At 42.4% G+C, this 21,760-nt stretch overlaps 1 protein-coding gene across 1 annotated transcript in view; it reads right to left on the bottom strand.

Annotated features, from left to right (window-relative positions):
* Positions 1–21,760, bottom strand: part of arhgap32b (Rho GTPase activating protein 32b) — a gene marked incomplete at its 5' end in the record, with an annotated part of 74,219 nt that overhangs the window by 4,599 nt on the left and 47,860 nt on the right. The window contains 13 exons of the mRNA XM_083910538.1: positions 137–967; positions 1,409–1,483; positions 1,571–1,716; positions 2,000–2,201; positions 2,299–2,444; positions 3,114–3,221; positions 3,557–3,639; positions 4,114–4,258; positions 4,754–4,856; positions 7,574–7,723; positions 17,593–17,667; positions 18,406–18,456; positions 19,823–19,904. Coding sequence (XP_083766664.1) covers positions 137–967; positions 1,409–1,483; positions 1,571–1,716; positions 2,000–2,201; positions 2,299–2,444; positions 3,114–3,221; positions 3,557–3,639; positions 4,114–4,258; positions 4,754–4,856; positions 7,574–7,723; positions 17,593–17,667; positions 18,406–18,456; positions 19,823–19,904 — 2,197 coding nt within the window. The remainder of the gene's footprint in view (positions 1–136; positions 968–1,408; positions 1,484–1,570; positions 1,717–1,999; positions 2,202–2,298; positions 2,445–3,113; positions 3,222–3,556; positions 3,640–4,113; positions 4,259–4,753; positions 4,857–7,573; positions 7,724–17,592; positions 17,668–18,405; positions 18,457–19,822; positions 19,905–21,760) is intronic.

Below are 21,760 nucleotides of genomic sequence, written 5' to 3'. Positions count from 1 at the left end.
TGTAAAAACTTTTTATTATTGATGTAATCATTGAAACCTATCTGACTAAATCTAAACTGAAACAATTTATATGTTATTATTACTTAGATACATGCCAAAAAGTACACTTTAAGAAGAATCATCGTTTCCTCCTTACCTTGGAGCTCTTGGCGACTGGCAGCTGGTGCCTGCTGCAGGCTGTCCTCTCCCCTCAGCTCGTGGCTGTCTGCGCTGTCAAAGGCCGCCAGCTTCGAGTGCAGCTCCTTTTGGAAAGCTTCACCAAGTGACAGCTCGGCTGCTCGGAGCAGCACACTGCCCATCAGGGGAGGAGAGTCCTTGGGTCTTACAGGAGGTGGTAACGGGTGTGGAGTGACAGCATGTCCGGCTGCATTCTTGTCAAGCATATCCGTCAAGAAAAGCTCTGAAGTGGCAAAAGGTGTCATACTGACAGCCTTTCCACATTTAATAGGTGACACTGCCTGTGTGGGTTTATCGGTGAATGAATAGGAAGTGGTCAATTTCTTGTTTTCTGTATTTGCTCCAGCAGCTGATCTGAGGTCTGTGGACACCAAGGGCGAGGGTAAGCAGCCCAAGAAGGAGGTGGGAATGTCAGAGCCGTTTGTCTTGCCACAAACGCTGCCAGGGCTCCTTTTTAACGTGGAGGCCTTGGCACCTCCTGGCGAGTCATCTAGGGGGAAGGCGTAGGACGTGTCGGGGAGACTGCACTGGAAAGACATGGGGTCAAAGTCCAAGGAGGCCATGCCGATGTCTGGCGGGCTGAGGTCCACCTCTTCACCTGACGAGCGAGGCGGCGAAATGAGAGCAGGCACACAGATGGGCCCATCGTCTGCGTCGCTTTCCTCTGTGGCATCCAGGTTGTCGTAAGAGTTGCAGTGCTGCCGGGTGTCCAGCAGCTCTCCGTTAAAGGAAGCTGAAAGGGCGTCGCTGCTCGAACGCGGCCTCCGAGGACGGTAGACTTTGGACTCTCCTGAGAAAGGAAAAAAACATTTAAATCAGAGAGTATTCACTTCTTAAGAAACGACATTTCTTAACCTTAAGTTTGTCAAAATGAAGGACACAAGCAAGTCTTAAACAAACTAAGTATTACAGGTTCTACACCATAGCTTTTGGTTAAACCTGAGTGAAGCTGCAGGAGAAGCATAACTGACAGTGCAACAAGTGATCAATCTTGTGTGACTAATCGTACATGTAATGATAAATAATGTCATCACATTTATGTGCAAGGGCAAGGGGCGGGGGAACATCCAAATATCTTGGAAGGAACAGCATGTCACGTAATATTAGTCTGAACTGGATTTTCAGAAAAAGTGACAGCCCTAATGTCACAGTGGAGCAGCACATTATGGACCGCATAAATTATCTGAACTCCTTTACTTTGAGCCAAAGTGAAGTGGAAACATTTGATTACCTTCAACATTATGCAGGGAACTCAGAGACTCTTCACTTTTGGCCGATCGTAACGTTGCTGTGTCTCCTCTTCCTCCTGGGAACATCATGATTGACAGGGGTTTTTAGCATTGATTTTACAGTAACTAAATTAACTAATATCACTTGTGGAGTGAGGACTCACCAGCGAGAGCCATAGCTTTGAGTTCATTGGGCTCACTGGGGTTGCGGTGGAGCTTGCGCTTTGACATGGAGGAAGACTTGCCCAGGTTGAAGAAAGAACGCCAGCTACCAACAGGAGACTTCTTGGATTTAATCGGAGGCCTCTTCCTATGGTTATTAGTGGTGACAGTTAGTTATAAATTACAGAATGACTATCAGCAATGTAACAGTACATCACAGCTTTGTAAATGTCTTTGTATGTAAAAACAGTTTTTAATACAACTGCAGAACTGTAACCTGTAGTTAGAGTTCTCCTGCAGTACCAAAGCAACCAGCAGGGGGAGACACATTCCAGCAGTAAAATCAGCAGACATTGCAATCGTATGAATATTCATTACTATATTACATTGTAAAATTTATATAAAGTCGGTCTTATGAAGACTTCACAAACCTCTCGGTGGGAAACTCAATGACGGTGTGGAACTTGCCCTGCAGGGCGGCTGGACCTTCGCCCACCTCGATGTACTTGCTGTCTTCTGTGACTGGAGAGTTGATTTGAGCCTGTGTCCTCGCCTGGGCTTCCTCCAGACTCAAAAGTTTTGTGGAGGGCGATGAAATCAGCAGGGACTTGGGCCGCGATAATGAGTTGTGACCTGAAAATGTAGAGGGCAAGAAGGAGTAGAGCAATGAATGTTAAAAGTGAAGTAGTATTGGGTAGTGAAATGTCCATGTGTGTAGGTGTGTACGTACCTGCTCCCTCTCGTATTAGTGAACTGAGTTTAGTGCTGAAGAGAACGTCCACATGGTTGAGGATGAACTCCACCACCACAGACTGAATTCTGACTTCCATGAAAGCTGCTGTACCGCTGAAGCACGCAGACTCAATCTGTTTTGATCTGAGATGAGAAAACACAGAAGAGTAAAAAGGAAAGAGGTTAAGTTTGCTCTGATTTAATCATGACACACTAAAACAAAGTCTGCCTTTTGTAATTATAATCAAAGTAAAATCATTTCTGCATTTGATACTGTGCGAGCACTTTGATTCTTCCACTCAGACGGAATGAATCATTTAAAGAAGGACGTTTGAGCTGCACAGGGCCCCATTATCACAGCTGAGTCAAGGCCGAATAGGAAGAACTTATAAATATTCAAGCTCTAGAGTTTAACATTTAGTAAGGTTTAATGGTAGAAACAGAATTTAAATTGTATTTTCTTTAGGTTTACATTTGCTTTAAATAATTAAAAAAAAGAACTTGGTTTTCATAGAATTCTAATTTTAATTGTACACTGAGCAAGTGTTGCTTGACATAGGCTACCATCTTGTGCCACCGTGTTTCTACAGCAGCCTGAATGGACAAATCAGTCATAACGAAAAGAAGGAAATGACACCCATTCTGGTATATGTGAGGACCACAATAATTCCTTGAAGCACTTGGGAAAGGAAGGTGTGAGTGTATTTAAGTCTTTGGTTTGTTACAAACTGCAGTGTCACAGTTAGATGTCATTCATTTTTGCACACTTTTGGACCTTTAACGAGCAGGGAACAGGGAGTCAGACGTTCTCACCTCAGCAGGTTAGGAGCCCAAACAATGGCCAGGTTCTTGCTGTGCATGTTGGTGATGTAGCTGAAAGCTGCCAGGTGGGAAAGGTGTCTCATGAGGAACTCGAGGGTCCTGGAAATCAAGTATTCATGTAATTCAGATTAAATGGATTCCCAATCCTGATGTGTACACTTGCCATGATTGATAGAGCGACTTCTATAGAGCATCAGCAGTACAGTTCCTTCAGTGTGCTCAAGGGAATTTGCATTAATTCACTTTTACAAAGGGACGAGAAAATGTTTATTCATCGCCAGCTATGTAAAAGTCATCTGGGACCTGTTAAATGATTCTATTGAATGCAGTGTGACATCACAAAAGCCCTTGATATGAACACTAACAAACATGCACATCTGTAATCTGCTGTTTACTAAGCCCGCCAGCAGGGGGCAGTGTGCCTCCACACTGACCTGTAATGCGGTGGAGGAAGCTGCTGGATGACATCATGGATTTTGATGAGTCGTTCCTCATCCGTCGCAGCCGATACGGCGTCCTGTAGAGTCAAAACAAAGCGAGTGACGGGGAGATAGGAAGAGGGGTGATGTGTCTCTGTATTAACAGGAAGTTCTCTCATCATTCTTGGTTCACACAGCCTCTGCTCCCCCCCTCAGTTGCCATAACAACTACCAAACATTTACTTCATCCTCAGGGACAGACCTGAAGGTTTTTTTTATTCCAAGTCTCACACACACAGAGTGGTTTGCTTCATTTGTAATGACAGGGTGTGTCAAGTATAATGCGTTCACATTAGCAGAAGTGTCAGCAAACTCAGTGAAGATAAATGTGCAGAATAACTCGAAGGGAATTTACTTTCTCCGCTACAGTCTTGCAATCAATACGTCATTCTGCAATCAGCGTCCTTTGGGGCGACTGCGTACACGGCCGATAAAGTCACGTGCGCTGAACATTCACAGACTTGCAGGGACACACACAGAGAGTGTTTAGTTCTGCCGTGGGTTTTGCTTACAGAGAATTTCTCATAGAGCTGGTAGGTGAGCAGGGGGTTGGGCAGCTCTCTGAAGTAGAGCTTACACAGCGAGCCCACACAGTGGATGTCCTGGATGTAAACATCTTTGGTCAGGTCAGGGATCTGCTCAGAGTCAAACTCGTGCCTTTAGAAAGAGGAAAAGGACAAAGACAAAGTCAACTCAGTGACCTTTTTACTAACAAAGGGTTTAATTCAATTCAATTCAGTTAAATTACAAAAATCACATCAACATCTAACAAAGCCCCATCTCCAGAGAGCATTCAGCAGTGATGAATAAATTCATCTTGTCACAGTAAAAGTATTAAATAAAGCAATTAACAAAGCAACAGCAATAGTGTAAGACAGAGGAAACATGAGGCTACATTTAAAATTAATCTAATCACAGGCTGTAAAATTTAAATTAAACTGGTCTTGGTGTCTTCTGAAAGCTAACAAATTAGTTGTAAATATTGGCGCGAGCTGGCAGCAATAATTACAGTTGACCTAGAAAGAGATAATCAGGGAAATTGAAACACGAGAACTAACACTATTACATGGCACCATCTTCCCTTATCCAACAACGTGGACATGTAAAAGCTAATTTAGTCAAAGCTATCGATGTGGAAAAAGCGTCTCTTACCGCAGTTTCTGGATATTCGAGGCGATTCCCGAGAGTCGGTAGATGCCGTCCACCACACCGTGTTTCTCGATGAACTCGGTGCAGCTCTTGAGGACCTGGGGAACTGTGAAGAGAGAGAAACCATGTGTCGTCACGTAAACACTTCTTGGAGGGAACACACCGAGTATGAATACACGTTTTATGCTTTCGGTGGGAGGAAAGCCTTTTCTAAGCCGAGGGCAGAAACCTTTAAACCTCGTACTGTGGAGAGAAATATTCAAGAGCTATTAATATATCGTCGCTGTTGGCAAGTTTATCTATTTTCTACGCAAACAAAACATTGAGATGTCTTGTTATCTGTGAGTCAGCGTCAAAGCACAATGGCAGTGTTTGTGTATTAAAGACGGGAAGACAAAAAAAACCCACAACAACAGAAAAAACACAGAGCTTCTTTCTGCAACCATGAATCACGGAGGCATGGTTCTTTCTCCATGTGCGATAAGGATGGCAAGTGTGTGCGTGAGGAGGTTCCCAGGCCTCCCACCGCTCGCACATCATTCAGATGATGACAGAGAGTGGGACACTCACTGAAGCAGCTGTTCAGATGAATTCCAGACTAGGCTGCGAGAGAGGCTAAATAGATAAATGCTCACGTAGAAGATTCTTCAAAATGTTGGTGTAAAATAACATTTTCCCCCACGAGTAGAAACAGAAGCTGATGTTGTGACATTTTTTTTTTACCCCTTTTGAAATAGAATTCACCTCAGAGCGTTCAGACTGACTGAAAGTGGAAACATGTAGGTTACTGATGTTTGGCTGCTGCCTCCTCTTACTGACAAAGGTGTCATATTAGAACATTATTACTATTCAGTCGCTAAGAATGAGTCTGAAACTGGTTATGAAACAGGCTTTGGGGGGGAAAAAAAGCACCTGACACAAACTCTACAGCTTGGATGTGACAATGCTGGTACAGCTATAGTAATTAAACACAGCGGGGAAATAATTCACTTGCTAGCCTACAATTTAACACATCAAAAACAAACTTCTTGTACTGCAATCAAAAGAAATAAATCATTTAATAAAAAAAATCTGAAACACACAAGCATGTTAAGATGGAATTTCTGCAAGGAAATGGAGCAACATCTGTCCCACAGACTGCAGGCACATTAGCATGATTGATACATGATGTTTTAATGTGGATTTATAAATGTAATATTTGTTTTGTGTGGAAAAACATGTAGCCATCTATTTACTAACTAAATAACTTCGCATAATCACTTAAAGCACATGTTTTTTAGTACATCATGCACAAATTAAAAGTGAGAACCTTCACATACACAGAGTTAAACGCAAGTTTACCAGTGAAACGCCACCTCTCTAACGACAGGTTGTCCGCGTCTGCCTGCAACACTGTCAACAGAGTGTTGATTGTCTATTCGCACACTGCAGATCGTCATTATTATGTTTTCACTGTCAGTTGTTTTTCCTGTCACTTTTCAGCAGGACGACTCAAAAACAACTGAACCTCATTTTTTGAGCAGAAGTGGGTGAATGCATCACATGTACAGTATGTACATTCCTTCATTTTGCTTAAATTCTGAAGAAATAATGCATTTACTGTATAACTAATAAGGCATATGTAGAGTGGTGATATCTACTAAACAAATTCAATTTGGTGCAGATTTGGACAATGATCCAAATTTGGTGAATCAAAATTAGTTTTTTGGGGGGAAGGGGACATTGTATAGTTGAATTACAGTCAAGTCTTCTCAATATCTTTGAATGGTGGCAGAGTATGTGGCAGTAAAGGAGTGTTGAGCAAAAAGGAGTTGGCTGCTGGTGATCATTAATTGTGTTTTTCTCCCTTCACAACATCACAGCTCTGTTTGACCCCCACTACAGAGTGTCTCATCCCTGCGTGTGAAGGTGAAGCAGGTTTGTACAAAAGGTCCAAGATCGATTCCTTCTCCACTGAAGGTGTGACTTTTATGCGGAACAAATGAGATGGACCACACTTAGTGTGACAGTGACAGTGAAGTAATGCGCTGCCACGACTCGGATGATCCAGGAACATGAATCAAGTTTTCAAGATAAAGTCAAAATTAACATGATTCTCCTGCTTTGTGACCAATACCATCACATCAGCTTCACCTGACATTCAGACACCACGCTGCTGAGAGAACGCTGAAACTGATTATTGTAGACTTCTGCCCCCACAATCGTCCTAATTACAACCAGAATGAGCCGATATGCTGTGTCATAAATATTCATGTAGAGCTGTGTGATTTATTTGCGCTAAAAATCTAACGGGGTAAAAGGTCAGCAGACTCGTTGAGGCGAGAGAACCAATTTAATTTGCATTTGAGCCTCAAGGATCACAATGGTAAACAACAATTGTAAGCTGTGGCACTTTTAATCCAGCAGATTAGCATCATAAATACATCTAGTTATAGCTGGGGGGAAAAGTTGTTGTCCACGGCCACTTCCTACAGTTTTCAGTTCGCTAGGCAACAGGTAGAGAATGCAGGAAGTCACTGCACACAGGCCATAAATAGCTGTGCACATTTATAGCTGGACTATAACCTTTTTTTAAAAAAAACAGACTTAAGAAACAAATGTGACAAACTTTATGGACGCTGCTTAACAGATTAGGCCTTCGAACAGAGCCAGAATAACCGTTATCTCCCATTTCCTTTGGTAACCATTAGTCAAATTAACTTAAGTTTAAGCTTCATAAAAGACAGATATACATATACAATTCAAGGTTCTTTTCTCTGTTAGTGGTGTGTAAGTGGGGAACATGTATACTTTCAGAAGTGTTTGTATGTGAGTATTTCTCACCATCATGTCCAGAGTTCAGCAGGTGTTCTCCCAGGTCACAGCCGAACACCCTCTCCCGGAGGATGCCCCTCTGCTTCAGCTTCTGCTTGGTGGGCCTGGACTTCATGAAGGAGCGCAAGAAGGTGATCAGCTTCCCGTGCTTCTTAGACACTGAGGAGCGAGAAGGAAGGACACAGGTTAGACCCTTAAACACGTTTTCTACACTTACAGGAGGGAAGGAAGGAAGGAAGGAAGGACACATGTTAGGATTCTTCACACATGTTTTCTTCACTACAGTGAGTAAGGGCTCAGCTTTCACAAGCTCTATCCATGCATTGGAGTGAAACCCCATACAAGGTGCTCAACGTGTCCCATTGTGCATTTCAGCCTTATTCTAATGCAAACTCTTCCTTTATGCATGTCTGGTTTCCTTGAAGCAAAAGCTTCGTTCTTAAATACCACCTCCCAGGCAACTACAAAGGAATCCTCCAACATCCAATACCAGTATCCTCAGTTCGTCTTGCCAAAAAAGAAAAAAACCCAACCCGCATTAATCATACACTTTGCCTGGGAAAGGGTCGTAATCTTCTTAAACTACACACCAGTTGTATTCTCTGCTTTTGAGAGATGTGGAAAGGCCATCACTGGAATCAAACAATGTGATTTTTTCTCTGCAGGGAGGAACAATAGAGCTGGCCTCTCCTCCAGACACTTGTTCTCATCGAGACGCCCATACTTACAGCCGCTGGGAAGACGGCAGTTCCAGAGTGTTTTTCCACTTTGCTTCCACTTTTTACTCAATTTGGTGGAAGCTTCAATTTATTCAAATCGCTGTTTTAATATGTTTAGATCCTAAAGAGCCAAATATGAAGCTTTGAGGCATTCAACATGTAAGGAACATGAGTACCTAGATATGGAACCCAGGTCTATGTCTGCAATAAAGCACCTAAAAAGTAGAACCAACAAATCAAAAAATAACAGCAATATCACTATAATTAAAAAGTGCAGCAGCTTTTACAGCGCAATAGTTTCTAAAATAGAGGAGCACCAGTGTGGACCAGTTCAACACAGCATCCGGGGAAGAAGCTGTTTTTCAGTCTTGTGGTCCTTGCCCGGATGCTGCGCAGCCTCCTGCCTGACAGGAGAGAGAAGGGCCAACAGCTTGTGTGTGGAGTGAGCAGTTGTCTCTCATGATGCAGACTGCTCGCGCTCTGCATCTGCTGGTGTAGACATCTGAGAGAGAGGGGGGGGTTCGAGGGTAAAGCTGTGTCTAGTAGTCAAGTCCTCTGGGCAGATTTAACCACCCGCTGCAGCAGCAGTGCTTGCTTCTCTGCAGCTGTAGAACCACACAGTGATGATGCAGGGATATTGTGTGCTCTCTCCCTCACCTACTTCAATGTTTTCTTGGTATTGAGGATCAGACTGTTTTTCCCTGCACCACAGTCCCAGTTTGTCTACCTCCTGCCGAGTCGTAACCGTTGGTTATAAGCCACACTGCAGCAGTGTCGTCTGCAAACTTCACTATAAGGTAGCTGCAGTCGTGTGTGAGCAGGACGCAGCTCTTGGGGGAACCAATGATAGGTGAGGATGTGATGTTGCCAATTCTGAGCAGCCTCACATAGGTGTTCTTACTCTCCAGAGGTGCGAGGGACTGACAGATGACAGCCGAGATGGCGTCAGCTGTTGAACAATTCCGCCCGTAGGCATACTGGTACAAGTCAGCTGCTATGTCAACGAGCTTCTTGATCTGTGTCATTACCAGCCTCTCAAAGCACTTCATTATTACTGGAGTAAGTGCAACTCAGTCCCAGTCCCACGTTTGCCCTCAGATCCTCATCACTGCTGCAGTATGCGGATACATATTTGTCTTGAGATACACGCGCGGTGCAGTCCTTCACATCGCCTCAGAACAACAACAACATTCCCTCTTCTACAGTACAGCCGACCTCTCTGGATCTCAAACCAATAAAAGAGCACAAAGCACCCCACAGCCACATGGGCCCACACACTCCTGGAATCTAAAACATTTGAAATGACAGTGCAGATGGTCTCGCTCAAGAAAAGAAAACAAATCAAAACACCAGAAAAAAACAGCTTAAAGTTCACTACTGAGGACAGTGGTAAAATGTGCAATACCTATCTTGATCATTGTGTTCTTTCAGCCACAACATCTGGAACTTCACTAAATCCCTCATAACAAAGTGATGGCACTAACTTCTCCTGTCTTAGCTGCTCTGGGCTGAAGCGGAAAAACTGCTTTAACAGTCACAATCACAGCCTTTCCACTTCTCTGATGCATTTCACAGACCCTGACATCATATTCAATTTATCTGCTCTGGCCAAAAAATAAGAGGAACACATTTAACATTTGGTCAAATCGATAACTAATCTCCTGAAAGTTGCGAGTGCTCTTTTGCTGTCGAGCCGAGTTTTGCTGTGAATGAAACGCAGCTAAATGCATGTCAAAGCTCACCAAACTCAATCTGCACAAACTGAACAAAGCCAGTTAGAGAAAAAAAGAAAACGCAGCTGCATATCTGTGCGAGATAACAGGAAAACAAGTGTCTCAGCAGTGTTTTCCTGCTGCGTTTAGTGATTATACTTCTACATCATGAAGCACACATATGAATATTATTATTACGATTATTTCAATCAGCCACTGTGTGAGTGCACTCTTGGCTCGAGACTATTACTTAAAATGAATGAGAGGCTTTGTTCTGCATGCTTAAGTGACATTACGGAAGTTAAATGCATGCAGCAGACTTAAGTGAAAACATCAAGACCACAGTAGAGGTAATAAGCTCATTGGAAAGATGCTTTGTGGCTGAATTCAGTCTCTGAAAAACCATTTTTCACCAGATGTCCTCTGGTTCACTTATTGGAAAACTGAGTGAAGCAGCCAGTGTTTTTACAGTTTTGAGAGGAACTTTTGAGAGGAATAAAGTAAATTTCTATTCATTTAAATGTGTTTTATCAAACATATCATGATGGAGCTCTGGAAACAGCTAAGAGGTAAATATTATGTATAAGTTCCTTTTAGATTAAAATCCAATTCATTCACTTCAACAAGATACTTAATCAACACCATGTGATCATCATATCAACATCAGTGCTTTCTTAAAAGGAAAAGATACAATTTGTAAACTCCTTGCTCCTCATAGTAAATACATACGTTTGACTCCTATTGCTATTTTAATGAAGCAATTCAGCACCAACTGTTTGTCACTGAGCCAGTATCTGTAAACAAGACCCAGTGTTTCTTTTCAGGGGAAAATGTGGAGCTACAGTTTAACCCCTCGGGGAGAAATTCCTTCTGTACTGCTGTAACTGGAGACAAAACAGCTGAGGCAGGCTTTGTTTACTCACGGTTTATGCATCAAGAAAGTGGCTCACAGTATCATGCAGGGGGAAAGGCGTAAACAAGAAAAGTGCAATGACAAGTACGACTCTCCAGAGCACGGACACAGACTCCCATCTGCCTACTGGCGGGCAGATGACAGCCTGAGGGCCAGCAGCTATTCAAGCATGCTCAGCAGTGAGGCTGCTGACACACTCACTGCTGAAATCCAGCTGGGCTAAAAGGCATTTAATTTAAGAAGAGTGGGACTGATAGAGGCTGCTTTCTGTGACACTAATTACAAGATTTAGAGCTTCAGGGTACAGTGACTCAGTTATGCTCGTTCACAAAGTTAGGAGACAAGCAAAGATTGTATTTAAAAAAGAAAAGAAGATTAAATCTAAAACAGCACAGACCAAGGTGTCCTAACAAGCAGAATCGAAAGACAAAGGATCCTACAGTTCCCATGATGCAACAGGATACAGCATTTCATTAAATCCACTCTGCCCAGGGGTGACACTCAAATTCTGTGTTTCTATCAAGTGGTACAGTGCCGTTAAGCTCACCATGAAATGGTATGTAACATTAAACCCCCCCGACCTGGCTTGGATATAAACCATGGGGGTATGAAGGTCAGCTGGCGGGAGCGTCACGTCGTAGCAGTGCCAAAAAAATTCAACAAAGAAGAATGCAACACAGTAAACAGTTGCTGTGTGGTGACATTATCAACAAGTAACAGAAGACTTAAAAATTGTACATTTTGAGGTTTTTCCATTCCATTTAGCTCCATATTGATCACTTATTTTAGTATTCTTAATAACCTTTGACAATTGAAACTCATATAAATGCAAATAACATATGGTGAACGTTGGAATATTACTTCCCATAGTTTGTCATGCAGGCTTTTGTTGTTATTTTATATTTTTCACACCTGAAAGACACAAAGTACTTTAAAAACTATTTTAACTTTAACTTCAGCTGAGTGGGGCCAACCATGACACCTCAACTGAACTTCATGTGGGAAATTCAAGGAGTGACCCTTTAATACAAACAGCTGACAGTGGTTTCTGTAGAATATACAATATATTTGCAAAAATTCTAAACTCTCATGACATGTCTTTGACTCACAGGGTTCACTGAAAAGGTGATACGGGCTGAGATATTTACAGTGAGAGAAATAAGAGCCAAGTGGCTGAAGCTGGTACCTGTCATAACAGATCAGATGAGGCCATATAAAACTCAGCACGGAGAAAGATGGTTCCTGCATAATCAACTCTAACCGGTTTCAGCTGCAGCCCTGGACTCACCCACTGTATATGCATGACGAGTCTTTTCCCTCAGAGAGCCCAGTGAGGGGCTGGGATATGAAAAGCAGGGGGCCAAGCATTACAGCAGAAACAATTGCATACGTAATGGTAAACATCACGCACTGTTCCCCCCCCACTCACCTCCACACTGACCACCTCATTCCACCCAGTTAGCGAGGAGCGTTTCAAAAGCACGCAGAGGAAACTTCTTAGCAACACTGAAGCCGAGCGGCGACACCATCAGAGCCAATCAGCCCGGGACATTTGATACGACTACTGTGCGCATCAGTGTTCCATGAATACACCAGGAGAGGCATGAATGTGGCTCTGTGGGACTTCAACTCAACCGTTTCACTACGACGAGTGGCCCCTCCTTAACACACACAAGCAGTGGAGTGGGAAATTCAAATTGCCCTCCTCTGATGGTGGCTATTATTATGATGTTGTGTCCGATGTCCACATCCTGCGAGAACAAGAGTTCATTTATGGATATGACATCATGGGCTTTGCCATAGAGATTTGCCCTGGTGACACATAACAGGTGAGAGGATATTCATCTCGTCAATGCAAACGCTTTCACTCTGTATCTGAAGGAAAATGTGATAATTGAGATTATTGGGCACAAAGTCCTTCACATTCATTCCTGTAGCCACAGTAAACCTTGTTTTACAGCCACATGAGCTTCATGAGTCAACAGGCCAGTTGTTTTTCCTGCTCACGACCAACAACACACACACTTTTTTTCGAGCGAAAGGCAACAACCACAGAGATAATGTTTGCGCGACTCATCAAACTAAGACAACACAACGGGAGGGAGGGGGAAGAGAGACAGTGCAAGTTTGTGGATGGTCGTTGGCTGAGTAAACAGCAGAGCAGACACTGACCTCTGTTTGGACACAGGCGCCTAAGTGTGCAAAAGATAATAGGAACAAAATGACTAATTGTTTTCCGCAGCACACAACATCAGCAGAGGAGTGAGGACAGACAGGGAAGTGTCAGCCATCGTTGGGTTTCAGTAACATGAGGGGAAACTTTGATATGATGGACTACATGCATGTCACATGTTTCACAAATGGACTTCACATGACTATTTCAAATGCTTTCAGTATTCTTGGCAAATTCTAAGCAAATCCCTAAAGCTCAATTTTACACATTGTTTTTAATTTTTGTGTGTTATTGCAATTAAACATTTAGTAGGTGCAGTATTTAATATTTGAATGGTGTCCATGAGGTTTTCAGTGTTTAATAAACATGTAATTTCAAATGCTTTCTAGTCTGTTCAACGACATAAGAGGGATATTATGAGTATTATTCATTAATTTAACTTTTAATTATCCGGGAAAATCTCGTTAATCTCTTTAATCTGACCACAAAAAGCAGCACTAATTGAACTAACTCTCAGAGAGAAATAGAGGAATAACAACATTTAACCATTTTAGCTTCCTAGCTAATTGAGATATGGTTAAACTAGCTACATCTGCTTCTTGTAAGACTGTGAAATAAAAAAAAGGAGAAAGTGGAAAAAGTTGCGGTCACACATACAGAGAAGGACAAATATTTTCCACACTCCATCATTCACAGTTTATTGCTCCTGAAACTCGCAGAATTCAATGTTACGCTTCGACTCTTGAGCAGAAAAACAACATTCAGACGCAGTTTCTTACCTTAGGTCCATAGCGCTGGACTGAAATGACAGCATTTAAAAAGACGAGGAAGAAAAAAAAAGAAAAACCGTCCGAAGTACAAAGCGCCGCTTAGACTTTTCTCTAACCGCTCACCTGTTAACAGAGGCGGGGGAAAGTTCACCTGAGAGTCTTTAAAGCTGCCTTTAACACACGAGAGGAACAATAAATGACAGGAGGAGCGGAGTGTGTCTGTTCTCTCAGCGCGCGCGCACACACACACGCGCGCGCAGCTCCACAGCCAGCCCCGTGCTGCCTTCACGTGCTGTAGGAAATATCAACACCGCGCTCTGACAACTTCTATTTCAGCAGTGGTCCAACAATTTTCTCCACAAGGAGGTTTTTTGTAAGCAAGTATTAAATTAAAAATCAACTCAGGCCCCCAGCAAGAATAACACTATTACTTGTTGAAGAGTCTCAGTCCCAGAGCGGACATGTTGTCATAACACAGTAAGTCACAGTCATTTGGTAATTTGTTGTTGCCCCAGAATCACAAGACTGCCATCAGTCTCCTTTCACTACATGTGATCACTTCTACTTTTCACAGGCTTTTAAAAAAGTTGGACAGGGGACACATCTTTGACACGCAACTCCTCTACTCGAGTATGTCTGGTCTAGGTATCATTGGACATGTCTGATCATTGTATTTCAAGTCATTATTTAGCAAATGATCAGTTATTTTAACTTCTCAGACGCTGATGATGACTTTAAGCTGCAAAAACGTAATCCCAGTCGCCTATTTACAAAAGAAATGCAAAGATTTAGTCCAAGAGGATGGAGCAGATGAACTCTTGCTTTCGTCTTCTTTTCATAAAGTAGTCAAATCAATCCGCTCCACCTTGAGCAGATCCAACAGTCAGATGACAAATGTGTCAGCTGTAACAATCTAATACTTCACACATCATCATATCAGTCACATGAGCCATTAACATGTACACATCTCCTTTTTCTCTTTATAATATATGTAGGTTTTGCATATAACGCATATATAGATGCAGGACACGCACCAGAGGACAGCATGTAAAGAATGTTCCCCATATAAATGTATTATTTTTGCCCTACACCAATAGAGCTGCTGAGGAAAACAAGCAAGAAAGCTATAATAGATGGCATTGGGCTGAGTCAACAGGAGTTCTTTCCCTGATTCATTTGTCACACAATATTCAGTGCTGGCATTAGAACAATGATCGGCCCATGACATGAAGAGGGGAAGTACACAGCAGCAAGTGGAGGCTCCATTAGGACAAGCAAATACACTTAAAGTACAGTCAGACATCTAGGAAGTGCTGAGGCTGTCACACAACAGTATGGGTGCTTTATGTTCGATGAAGTGATCATAACGTTGCTGTTTTGCATGGATCCAAATGACAAGGAAAGCATGAGCAAGTGTTGTTTGCAGCTGAATGCCAAGTTCAGCCTAAAGGAGCAGAACTCACCTTGCAGCCTGAAACACCTGACTGTAGAATGTTATCAAGTTGAGCAAAGTTTTATTCTTTTATCGTAAATCAGTTTGCTCCAACACCTGAGCGACATCTAAAACATGCAGGGCACTGGGTCCCCGAGGACCCCGGACTGAGAAACCCTGGTTTATAACATCGTTGTTAGCAGGTTAACAAATGCAGCCGCAAACATTGCGATCAACAGATCGACAACAACAACAGCAGCCTCTTATTGAAGCTCCAGTGTTACACAAGGGAGCTCGCATAGTTTCACAGCACCAGGAAATGACTGGAGATCCTCGGGAACAGGAGGACAAATCTTACTCTGTCTCGCACATTCTCTCCCCACTTTCCTTCCTCCCTGCCTCACATAACCAGCTGTCTTGGCTCATGCACGCTCACAGCTGCCGAAATCTCTGGACTCCAGACATGATGAAGGCCTACACTGCAACTGAGGAGAACAACGAACGAGTGGCGACGTACATCTGGGTGAGTAACTGGCAGGTTTACTGGGCTGTCTGAAGAGGAATGAAAGTCTGATAATAGTTCTTTTTATTGAAAAACCATTCCAAGTCCATTCATTTCCTAATTGATGTTGACAATTGTTTTTTTTTTTTTACTGTAGACTTTGTGCCTGAGACATCACAAAGAACATGTATGGAAGGATGGGTAACGTCTGGTTTCTTTTGCCTTCTTCTAAATGGTAGCGCTGCAGCGTGTTAACAATTTCCATGGTTTTACTGGGAGGCAGGAAAGGTTAGTGGTGAGCATAGAAGATCCGAGCAGAGCAAGAATATTTTTTTTCCAATGCCGTGTGGCTGCCTGCAGGAATGTGCTCTCTCAGTCGCCATGGAGAGGGGAGACAGAGATTCTTACTGTTGCAGGACAAAGCTTAGCGCTCAATGGATGGGTTTACAGGCCCCACTCTCATTGTGAAAGGATTAAATAAATCAAGGTCGGTCGAGACCGAGCACCACGGCACCCCTGCTGCGGCCATTCGGCTTCAACCAAACAGACACGCACACACAAACACAGCTGGCCCTCATCCAGACACAGGGTACATTCAGCAGCTTTGAGAAACGCTCTAGTAACCTGGCTCACCCCTGGAGTCATTTGCATACACCTTGGATGGCGGCGGAACAAAAACAGAACAGGGATATGTTTGCCCTGGTTTTCAAAAAGCGCAGTTCTCACCACTAATCCCCAAAACTAATCATATAAGGATTTTTAAAGCAAGAGAAGGACAGTTAAAAACACACACTGGACAAAAACATGTCCTCACACCGGACACTGTATATTTTTTCGGATTACAAAGTGACACCTACGGAGGTAGGACAGATGTAGACGTTAGCCACCGCCCACCACAGGGGAGTCTCTTCTGGTCCCAAAAAATAACTTATTTTAAATAGAGGTCTGAAGCTGTGATTCCATCATGGTATGATTCAAGTTTGGTACAGTATGGTACAGTTTGGAATGGTAAATTCCTGGGTGAGAACAATACTTTTACATGGAAGAGGGGCGACCCACAACAAATGATGACCTTGAACACTACACAACAGACAACAATAGAGGACACCTGGCAGCTCTTCTTTTTCCTGCTCAGTTTGACCATAGTGGACCATTTTACTCTAGTAGCCCAAGAGAAGGGTGCCAAAGAATGGAAAGGTTGAGGCTGGTTATTTTGGTATTATTCCTAATAGAAACACACACAAAAAATACATACTATACTGTACCAAACCGAACTGTTCTACTAAGTGGAAAAACGGCTTTATGGAAAATGAGCCTTACTTCTCTTCAATTTAGAGGAAAATGGATGATAAAGCACAGCACATGAGTGGACACCAGTGTGATTGACAGCTGTTTGACAACTTCTGGTTTCACAAACTGACATGGCTCCAGTTTAATCAAACAATTTTGAGGCTTCACAACTGGAATTTGTCTCACATTGCTCATACATCGTCTAAAATAGCTGCACTACCAATGGACCAAAATGTTTTCTGGGGCACCAACAGATTGTAGGGGAAAATGTGGATCAGGAAGTTAAAGGTCACAGATACAAACACTCAGACATCACTGGATTGTGAGACTACTTTCAATCATACAAAGGTAATGTGAAGAGCTATAACTACTGAAAACTACCATTACTACTGTGACAAGTACAGGGAGTAGTCATATTAGGGTCACACAGTTCAAATGCATCACTCAGGGGTTGTGGAGTTAGGTTTTGGTTAGGGGTTGGCAGTGCAACACACACATAGGGGCTTTTTGTGTCTACCTGAACTTAGGCTGTAGTGGTTTAGCGGGTCGGCCACCCATGCATTGTCCTCTATTACACTCTCCATCTCCAAGTCTGCATGCGCGGGCCCGATGGACAAATGGATCAACAGACAGATGGATGGATGGATGGATGGCATGAGAGAGAATCAGCAGAGGGAGAGAAGCACGTCAAGTTAGCAAACAGAGACAACTGTGGCACTGTGAGGTTCACATGCTTTGCATAGAAAGTCATACTTTTGATGCCAAAGCAATAAAGTGCTTGGTGAGATAAGAAAAAAAATATGGAAATGAAGCACAGCCAATATGAAGAAACATTACATTTATCAGTTTTTTTTTATGACAGAACTTTTAAGTCATAATCCTAAAGTTTTTATACTTTGTCTGCATTCAGTTATTCAGCACATTTCCATTCTGTAATTACTTCTCCATATAATGGTTTTCACTGTTTGAGGCACATGGAATTTAAATAGCATAAAAAGCTTTTTCCTCATATACACCAGTCTGTCTTTATTGTTCAGTTGTGTGGAGATGTATAAGTCACTGCTAAAGGCAATAATAATAATAATAATAGTAATAAAAAGCAGCTTATATTTTAAAACACAAGAGGGCAAATCAGTCACATGGAACAACAGAGTGCAGTGACTTCTATTCTTCTTATTATAATTTTGCCCAGTTTAAAGTATGACTAGAACTAAACAACCAGGACTAAAACTCTAAGGATCATAACGTCATAATAACAACGATAAAAACTGGTGTGAGTGAGAGCAGTGTGAGTGGACTTGGTGGATGAAGAGTGTGTACCAGCACGCACAGGGGGGGAAGAGATTCCAAGAAGCGGGCTGCAGGCCAGAGCTGGGGGTGGCTGAGGTAGAGGAGTCACAGTCAAATGCAACAAATCAAGACACATGCTATAAGACAATTGTACATCCCTGTGCAGTGAGACAATGACAGAGTTAAAAGGTGCACTCGGGCAGTGCAGGACAAGCAGACACACAGGCAGATTTCAACAGCAGCATTGTCACCGATCATACATTTAAAATAACAAATTCCATTTGTCTCAGTAACTCTATCTTACTAAAAGTGATTATTCTGTAATAAAAAGCCATGACATGCAAAAGGCACATTAAATCCAGCCTTGAACACTGAACACAAGATCATTTCTGATCAGTCACACAATCTGAGAGGCTTAAAAAGCTGATAGGCAGGACAGATACTACTGGTTTCCAGCAGCAACCCAAAAACCTCGCACATATGATATTCTCTCTCTCCATAATTGCAGAGCTTGTGGGGGTTTGTGTGTGTGAGATTTTTTTGCTTTTCGCGTTTCTGTGCCATCACTTAATCCCGCTCCCAGTGGCGTTCCACTGGTTGGGAAGCCTGACTCAGGCTCACCCAGCCCCAAAGCCAGTCGGATGGCTGTGATGGTGAGTCACGCTGGTTTTAATCAGTCTCCGGTTTGGATTCGTACGCTGAGGTTTGATCAAAAAGGGATCACTCATACAGCAATGTGATGTAAGCTGCCAATTTCGACAGCAGCTGCAGTGTGGGAGAAGTTAATGTTCAGCTCAAGTCGACATCACAGCCACATAAAGTGCTCCGTTTGATAATGTTGTACATTTGTCTGAGACGCTCGGGAGTGTGCTAAAGAGCTTATCTCCTGTTTGCTCTACATGGTCATAGATTAGCGCAGCTATCTGCAGTGGATTTGCATAGTGCTGAGTCAATAGCCGAAGCAATAGCATGATTGGTAAGCTATTTCAGGGAAAAGATGTGTTTAAATGATGGGTTTGCTTTCACTACACTTAATTTATATAAAAGTCATGCTGGGCTCTGTATATTGAACTAAGGTTTTAAACATAATGAGATTCCAAGCACTTCAGTCATTCAAAATCATCGAAAAATTGTGTTTTGTTGATAATTATCATGATAAAATGAGTGAGATTTGCTCCAAAGGGAAGGTTTAAGAAGCTAATTGTGGTTTTAAAATTCTTAACTGACTGAAAACAACAAACATTTTGCAACTCCGAGGCAGAACAGTCATCGCAATTATGAATTATTTGACACTGTTATTGAATTATAGCACTAAATGGATCCACTTACACACAAACACACACACCTAACCACTTCCTGAACATGAAGCAATATTAGTGAGACATTAACAGCCGACAGGGATAACTTCCTGCCAATTGTGAATCATTTCAGAGGAGGAGGAGGAGGAGGATGTGTACCTGGCTTTGGCACCGAGTTGGTCATGGACTGTGGCACCTTATCATTTATGAGCTCCACGCACTCGCTGGGAAAGAAGCCAACCTGGACAGAGCAGAGAGACGAGCAGGTGAGGTGCAAGGAAGGAAGTACAATCAGATAATAAACACACACACACATCTATCGTAGGTTAGAAACACATTTATGGATCAGATGGCATGGAAATGACTATGGGAAAATCATACAGTATTACTTCCACCAGTGTTTTCTGCTAGGTACTTGTATGTATATTAATTTATATTACACATACAGTGCAGGTCCATAATTATCCATGAGAATACACATTTGGTAAAGGCCACAGAAACACACATCAGTATCGTTCACTCCTGCTGGAGAGAGCTGTGTTATTGCTTAATTACTATCCAAACACACTTTTTGAGCTTTAATATTCAGTATTAATGGTCCAGAGATGACATCTAAACATTTCAGGGAACTTCACTGGCCTTTACATACCAGAAAGAATGTCCTTCTGATTAGTTTTCCTCCATTTTAAACTTAAACCTCCATAAACACAGACTTTGGCTAAAGTATATAACAAAGACTCATTCTAATGCTAAGAAATTAATTTTAAAGTGATCATACAAACAGTATTTATGGGTAGTATATTCAATTTCTGCCATAAATGCTCATAAATGTTACATACTGGACAGAAAGTTTACTGTAGACTTAAGTGTGGATTTATTATGGAAATGCCCAAGACGCATAGACACAGTAGAGATGTATGCAGCCAATGAGAACTTCTCTGAATGTAACTCATGCCTGTCGGCTGCTCGTGAGCGTGAATGGCGGGAATACTTCTTACAGGAACAGAGCCAAAACACACACACACACACACAAACACACACACTGGCGCACAGAGAGGGCAGAGGGTCAAAAGAGGTTCAGCCAGACATGAGCAGCAAAACGCAGCATCATCGCTGTTGTAACCAAGAAGATATCTGCAGTAGAGTTCATGAAGTTGCCTTAAACGAATATTTGCCATTAAAAAAAAATATATATAGGCCGTGCTATAAATGTCCCCCCTGGGGCTTCATGTCTCAATAACACACAGGATCAGATTTACGAAGAATAACATGCAACTTAAATAAGGACTGGAGTTTCCATCGAATTTACAGCACAAATCCACATGTGTGATTTCCCCCTGATTTACTGACGGAGTAGCTCATTACACAGTCGGGGCCCCTGAGCCTGCAGAGATTTAACTGAGATCATAGTTCTCAAAAAGAGAAATTAATGTTTACTTTAGCCACTTCCGCTTTAATCCGGCCAATATCATTTTTTCGTGTCACAAAAAACGAATGGGTTGGGACTTAAAGAGAATAAAAAAGACATTTTGAATCAAATCTTCCACAGCTGAAGTTGTTCGAGAGCACGGTCCCCCCCCCCCCCCCCCCGTCTTCTCACATAGTGTTTCCATGGTGAGATGTGGTGGAGGGATGATAAAAACATGATGGACGCGTGCGTACTTAAAAAAAACACAGTATTTTTGGAAGATATCCAGATGATTTGTCGAACTCTGAACAGCTGAAACCTCCCGTAAAACTTCAGGTCGGCTTGCGAGACGCAAAAATAACGACTGAATGATGTGCAAGCAACGCGGGCGCTAGAATGTTATTTTAAGAAAACACTCTTCTTTAATGAAGATATATCATAACACCCTGTCTATTGTAAGATCCATTTTGTTCCCATTAGTAACGGCTCTCAGTTTGATGTATATATTGTACAACCACAGCTCTGTGGGCTTCAGCAAACAAAACATACAGTAAAACGCTGAATGCTGACTCATTGTTAAGAGCTTTCTAGAAGAATTATAAACCTGTGTGCCATGTTCTGGTATGTCTTAAGACTTTAAAATCATTAATCTGTACTTCCTGTGTTGCATTTCATTGACACTTAAGCCA

Source organism: Microchirus variegatus (assembly GCF_963457635.1).
Source record: "Microchirus variegatus genome assembly, chromosome: 2".
NCBI classification, from domain to species: Eukaryota; Metazoa; Chordata; class Actinopteri; order Pleuronectiformes; family Soleidae; genus Microchirus; species Microchirus variegatus.
The sequence above is the reverse complement of the archived record's forward strand: the minus strand, read 5'-3'. Positions and strand labels throughout refer to the sequence as shown.